This window comes from Opisthorchis viverrini, assembly GCF_000715545.1.
Source record: "Opisthorchis viverrini unplaced genomic scaffold opera_v5_124, whole genome shotgun sequence".
In the NCBI taxonomy this organism is placed as follows: domain Eukaryota; kingdom Metazoa; phylum Platyhelminthes; class Trematoda; order Opisthorchiida; family Opisthorchiidae; genus Opisthorchis; species Opisthorchis viverrini.
Window position 1 is genome coordinate 1,158,842 of NW_008751781.1, and position 7,436 is coordinate 1,166,277.

Sequence of the window (7,436 nt, forward strand, 5' to 3'; positions counted from 1 at the left end):
TCCATTCGACTGGGGATGTCGCGGAGCAGTAAACAGATGTCGACATCCAAGACCTTTACACCATTCCTCGAGGAATTTTGCAGTGAAGTGTGTGCCGTTGTCAGTGACCAAAACAATTGGTACACATTCATGGCTGAATGCTTTCCTCAAGACTTGCTGAGTGAATTCGGCACTTGGAGAAGTAGTAAGAAAAACTTCAGGCCAACGTGAATATGCGTCAATAACGACCAAAGCATAGTATTTATTGAGAAAAGGACCGCAGTAGTCGGCATGAACTCGTTGAAACGCTTGACGAACAGGCTCGTGTAAGCCAAATGGAACAATTAGTCTCCTGGTTATTTGCATGCCAACTGTAGGCTTGGGACATTTAAGAGTCGGTTGGTTGATTTCATTCTCATCCACAGACGTCGGTAAGGTGATACTGGGTTGCAGTGAGCGCAGAACTTTGAGTCCGATAATCGACGGTCCCGACGTTGAAACCAAAATTTTAAAATCGATAGAGGTACCTTGGTGTAACTTCACAGGGATCGTGCAACTACCAACTAAAGGTACAGAATGTCCAGTGATACCGCGAATGTTAATATCTGTAGGCACTATCACGGGACTGGGGGAGATTGCAGTTGGATATGATTGTGGAACAGTGGACTCAACACTACCAGTATCAACAATAAAGTCATGCTTTTGACCAGAAGCGGATATCAACGTTTTAAAAACATGTGACGAATTTTGGGACAAAACAGATAGAGAAAGAGTAGAAATATCTTCAGATAATGTCTTCACGTCAGTATTTGGGTCAGAAGTTAAGTGACACACTTTCTTGGACTTACAGACAAGTTGAATGTGTCCTGTTTTACCGCAGCTAAAACACTTGGCTCGTCTGTGGGGGCATGAATATCTGGAATGGTTTCGTCCACAAGACTCGCATTTCCCGAATTTTTGAGCCATCGGATTAGGGTTACGATCTGTGAAGTGACGTGTTGATGGATTTGAGGCACGAGAATCTGTTCGAGGTTTGAATTTGTTGTTCGTCCGCATCCTTGAATTATTTCTTTTAGAATAATTTAACAAGACTGCTTCCTCAGTCTTCGTCACATGCTTCACATCTTCATACTGCTCACATATTTTCCGAATAGTTTGAAATTTCTGATCCGGACAGAGTAACAGCTTCTGCTGTAATTCGGGCAGTTGAATGCCAGCAATGAGTCTATCACGCAGCTGGTCTTCCAATTGGGCACCATAGTCACATTTGGCTGCCTGTGTCTGAAGCTTTAACACGAAATCGCGAACCGACTGAGAATGGGAGCGGATCAACATATTGAATATAGCTCTTTCGGCTTCTACCAAGTTAACTTTGAAGAACTTTTTTCAATGCAGTGTGGGAAATATCGATTGGAGATTTAAAATATACTAAATTGTTGATCAACGTATACGCCTCCTTGCCAGCGAAATGTGGGAAATATGCAGTGAGTTTCTTATTATCCATATCGGATTTTGCGAGGCACCACATGTCGAATCGTTCCAAATAATCCTATACGTCACGCGCAGTTGAATTAACATCTAATGGTTCCATTTCGGCAGGCATGATGAATTGTTCCAATCGCGACGCTGAAATGTGAGAATTAAGTTTCGCACGTATATCGGTATAACCAGACGAATAGAAATTCAGAATTCAGCACGGTGTAACAACCAGCAAGTATGTATTCGAATTGGCGTATATGTACAGCATATGGAATATTAAGACAAGAAAATGATGAATAGAGCAATGTATAGAGTATAGGTTATGGTCATCACAATCGGTCTACTATGTATGGTCGGGGTATTATTGTCAGCTCATTGCATGTGCACGGCCCCGGCAGTTTCTATGAGTAGCCAGGGTAGGCAATATCGACTACAGTCACGAATATGACGGGTCATCGTTGACCGTTAGCTTAGGATATCACGCAAATTTGGCGCCTCATTTTTGTCAGCCTACACGCGTACTGGCCTGGCATCTACTATAGGTAGCAGACATAAGCGAGAGCGGGCAAAGTTATGGTGTGACTGGGCCATTTTGGCACTTAGACAAGGACACTGCGCATAGTCGAGACCCGATAATCAGCGTCGCATATAGGCACTGACCTAGCAGTTTCAAAAAGCAGTCAAAGTAGGTGATGTTGCGTACAGTTATGGGTATGGGGTCCGTCGTTCGCCCTTAGAATAGGTAGGTGTGCATAGATTAGGCGTCGTATTTATCGGTTCGCACAAAAACTGGCTTCGTGTTTATTATAATTAGCAAAGATAAGTGACAACGCGTACAGTTACGAATACGACAGATTAGGTTGGATTAGGTTACAGGTTAACCGTCGCCTAAAATGCACACGGGCCTACTAGGTAAAATAGCAGCCAGGTAAGGAAACATCAAGTACAACATAGAGGATGACGCGCCGTCAGATTAGGCTCGCAAGTATATTTGAGGCTTTATTTTTCCGGCACTCATGGATACTGGCCGGGTGTTTACTGTAGGTAGCGAAGATAGGTGACATCCCTTATCTAATGGGTGGCCGTTGGGTCAAATTGCTCTGCATAGGTGAGGTCTCATAATCAGCGTCGCACGTGGCCCTGGCCTGGCAGTTACAACAAGTATTCGAGGTTAGTGACGATACGTAGACTCATGAGTGTAAAGGGCAGTTGTTGGTCATTGCACTAGGCTGCCGTGCCCAAGTGAAGCCCCATAATCAGCGTCGCACATAGGCACGGACACAGCAGTTTCGATTAGTAGTCGAGGTGGGTAACATCGTCTACCGCTGTTATGGTGGTCACTACCTATAGAGCGTCATTTTCATAATAAGAATGGTGCCATTATGTTGTTAAATTACCCGCGGCTTTCTCATGACGCTGTACTAACCAGAGACTAACTATGCATATCTGGGAAAGGGACGGCCCCCGCATCGCCCTAAACTCTTCATGCTGCTGTCTAACAATGTTGTACTAAATGGAAGTTAAGATCCATAGGAAAATATGTTCTGACAGGGTTCGCTTAACAAAATCATCTTATTTGTAAAGCGTAAAGCATACAAACATCAATGGCAGATCTTCCAGGGTGGAACTAGGATAAGATATTCTTTGGATGTTCGTTGTTCTCACTGAACACTGAAAAACGCCAAAATATACTGAAGTACGATTTCGTGCTTTATCCCCCCTAAGCCCGTCACAAAATGCGAACCGGTGATCGCTAGTGACCTTGACATTTCGCTCATTTAAACAGTTATGAGGCAACATCAGAGTTGGAACCAGGACTTCATGGCTTGAAGATAACCGCCAATCCCGGTCCTCGTCAGCTGCCACCTGTTAACCGGAACAACCGGCCGGGAAGCCGGATGAACTGCCCCTACCGCCGCCGGTTCGGGAGGAGAGCCCAGCGTTGCGGTCACAACCCCCCAACCCGTCCCACTGGTGAGCCTCTATTTTGTAATTCGGTACCTATCATTTCTCATATTTCCCATTCTACGCCACCACTCACAGTTTCAGGCCACCTAGACAAACGCCCAGTACGTTTCTTGGTGGACACGGGAGCTTCGTGCTCCGTAGTCGGTGCACGGAAGTTTTGGCCAGGTGGTCGGCAGTCAGCACGAAATTAATAACAGCGAATGGTACACCGCTCCAAACAGCGGGAATGGCGTTACGTTCTGTCAACATCGGGCAACTGTGCACGCACCACCAGTTCTATTGCGCCCCGGTGACATGGGAAGCCATCTTTGGGATGGAATTTTTTAAAAAATATGAGACTTCTATCGACTTCACCAGCGAACAAATCACGTTCGACAACCCCTGCCAACCAAACCCTGATTTCCTGTCGTCTGTACAACACAGCAATCATTGGACGCAGTCCTTAGTTGACTGTAGCCCTGCTCCTCCGGAGGCGAAACACGGCCTAGCGGAACTATCAAATGAATTCTCCAATTCGTTTGACGCCCACAGATCTAAACTGGGCCGTACCCATATCCTTCAACATACTATCGATACTGGACACCACCACCCCATATATCAAACCCCTCGCAGATTCCCTATTCACTACCGTGCCAAACCGGACGCCATGATTCAAGAGATGTTAGACGACGGGATCATTAGGCCGTCCTCATCCCCATGGGCTTCCCCCATTGTCATTGCAAAGAAGAAGGACGGACATTTGCGCATGTGCGTTGACTATCGGAAATTAAATGATATCACCACGCGCGACTCCTTTCCCCTACCACGAGTGGACGACACAATCGATGCGGTGGCAGGGGCAAAGTGGTTCTCAACACTGGACTTGGCTTCAGGTTACTGGCAAGTAGAAGTCGCACCCCAAGACCGACCGAAGACCGCCTTTATAATTCCATCTGGACTTTATGAGTTCGAAACAATGCCATTCGGACTTGCAAATGCACCTGCAAAATTTCAGCGGCTTATGCAATAGGTATTGGCAGGGATGGTCCCTATATGTTGCCTGATCTACCTGAACGACATCATTGTCCACGGACGGACGACGAACGAACACAAGAGTCGACTGAGAGAGCTACTATGCCGCCTCAAGTGAGCTAGCCCAACCATCCACCCCGAGGAATGTAAGTTTCTACAACGTGAGGTATTGTTCTTGGGCCATATTTTGTCTTCCGATGGGGTCCAAACGGACCCGGATAAGACCAGACACATCGCTGAGTGGCCGACAACTACGAATGTCCGTGGGTTACGTAGTTTCCTCGGTCTGGCATCATACTACCGGAGATTTATCAAAGGATTTGCCGCCGTCAGTGCACCACTCCACAGGCTTACCCAAAAAGATCGGAAATTTTCGTGGACCATAGAGTGTGATGAAGCCTTCAACCGTCTTAAGCAAGCACTAACATCACCACCTATTTTGGCATACCCGGACTTCTCACCCGATGCAGGAAAGTTTGTTTTAGATACTGATGCGAGCGAAATGGCGATTGGTGCTGTACTGTCCCAGCGTTTTGGTGACCGAGAGGTCGTTATCGCATACGGCAGCCGCGTCCTAGACAAACGTGAACGTAACTACTGCACCACCCGACGTGAAATGCTTGCCCTGGTGTACTTCCTCCACCACTTCCGGCCCTATTTGCTTGGCAGGCACTTCCTTGTCCGGACAGACCACCACTCACTACAATGGTTACAGAGTTTCCGCGACCCCGACGGTCAAGTCGCACGTTGGCAAGAGCGGATTCAAGAGTATGATTTCACTTGCATCTATCGCCCGGGCGCCAGACATTCGAACGCCGACGCCTTATCCCGAAGGCCAGTCCAGGAACTAGAGTCTGTCAATGTACTACTCGCGTCTAACAGAATAAACTGGGAAGAAGAACAACTCAGGGACACAGATATTGGCGAGATTTACCGCCTCCAGCCGCAGGGTAACTCCAAACCTTCTGGGCGCCTGATGGCCTCGAGATCCTCGGCAGCACGGAGTCTGTGGTCACGATGGGGGCAACTACGGATTATATCCCGAGTGCTCCACCTTGTGGATAGTCGGGATGGCCAGCCTCATATCGTCGTGCCCTGCAGTTGCGTCTAAGGGATCATCTCAGCAGTCCACCGAGATTTGGGACACGCTGGACAGAAGAAAACGGAAGCGCGCATTAGACGGCGTTATTGGTGGTTTTTACTACACCACTAGGTTGCGGAGTTTTGCCGGCACTGCTCGGTAGGTGCGACGACGAAGGCCCCCGCCATAACGCATCGATCACCGCTCCAACCGATCCCCATACAAGGACCGAACCACCGAGTGGGTGTTGATGTCATTGGACCCCTACCAGAGACCAGAAAAGGTAACCGTTTCATTGTTGTCATGGTCGACTACTTAACTAAATGGTGTGAGGCTGTGCCTGTGAAGCAACAAGATGCCCGTACGATCGCATCAGTGATAATCTTTGAGTGGGTATCACACTATGGGGTACCAGTCATTCTCCACTCTGATCAGGACCCAGCCTTTGAGAGCCACTTGCTGCGGGAAATATGTGCATTCCTGGGGATCCATAAAACGAGGATAACACCGTACCACCCAGAGGGGAATGGCTCGGTGGAACGCACCAACAGAACCATAAAGAAAATACTTACCACCCTCGTAGCTCGTTACGAAGGGGAACGGTGGGACGAACACATTCCGCTATGTATGCTGGCCTATCGAGCAGCTACACACGAGTCGACAGGTTATACACCGGCATTTTTACAACTCGGGCACGACCTCCGACTACCTTCAGACGCAGACACGCCTGTGATTCCTGCAGACCTGGTTGGCAGTAACGAATACGCCCGGTCACTCCAAGAACGCCTGTCAGCGGCACTTCAAATCACCCGTAAAAACATCGGACATGCACAGCAACGCCAGAAAACTGTGCACTACCACAAATCCCGTGACCTCTGTACGAAGTAGGCGACTTTATGATTCTACACCGGCCGAAACCACCACCGGGTGCGCCCGCAAAATTCCATCACATGTGGCAGGGACCTTATGTTATCGTTATTAAGAGGCCAAACAACGCCTATGTTATTCGTGTCCCTTCTCAGCCACATATGGATGTACAGTGTGTACATTACAATCAGTTAAAGCCCTACCCTCCACCTGTCAGTTATACTTTTGAGATCAGTACATCCGACACTAACACTCTTTCTGAGCACTGGGGACTGTTCATACTCGGAAGGGGGCAGTGTAACGCAGTTGAAACATGAGTGTATTGGCTTGCACGTCTAACACATGACCTTATGTGTTTCTCCCTCTCTCTCTTCCCCATTACAGGTTCCATGGTCGAGCTTGTACAAACCCCCCTGAATGACATTGACCGACCCCCTTTTGTACACCCTCGACGTTCGGTTTCGGTTTCGGTTGAATACACGTGTGTCGTTACCACCCTCCGGTGTTCTTTTCCGTCCCGCCCAACCTGTGCGCATGTGTGCTGTGTGTACCGTGTGAACTCATTGATACCAGTCCGTATATCTGCACATTTCAGAACCGACGTGTGCCGTCGCTACATCCTCTCGAAAATCGAATACCGCTGACTTCCTGACGTCCCAACTCAGTTGCCTAATGACCTCAAAGTTTTGCCCATATAAACAAACAGTCCCAATAAAGAAACCGCTCAATCACTATGCCCGATCAGACCTAACCATTATAAGTCACTCCACTATAAAAGTCGTCACGGCGGACCTTTCGCAGCGGCGCTGTTTGAAGTCGTTCAACAGAGCGCTGGGACCCAAGATGTCGCTGCACCCGCCAGATACCGCGCAGGCAAAATAACATCCCTCTTGGATTTGGTCATCACCAACGAAAGGCACTTCGTTGATCAGGTAACAATTAACGCTCCACTGGGACATTGCGACCACTGTGTGCTGACCTTTGATTTCATCTGCTATTGGGCCAGAAATCCCAAACCTCAAACGTGGTTTCGAGACTTCTGCCGCGCCGA

At 48.2% G+C, this 7,436-nt stretch overlaps 1 protein-coding gene across 1 annotated transcript in view; it reads left to right on the top strand.

Moving 5' to 3' along the window:
• Nucleotides 1-5,821: 5,821 nt before the first annotated feature.
• T265_06188 (hypothetical protein) overlaps nucleotides 5,822-7,436 on the top strand; it is a gene marked incomplete at both ends in the record, with an annotated part of 34,755 nt that continues 33,140 nt past the window's right edge. Inside the window, one exon of the mRNA XM_009171389.1 lies at nucleotides 5,822-6,402. Within this exon, the coding sequence (XP_009169653.1) occupies nucleotides 5,822-6,402 (581 nt within the window). The remainder of the gene's footprint in view (nucleotides 6,403-7,436) is intronic.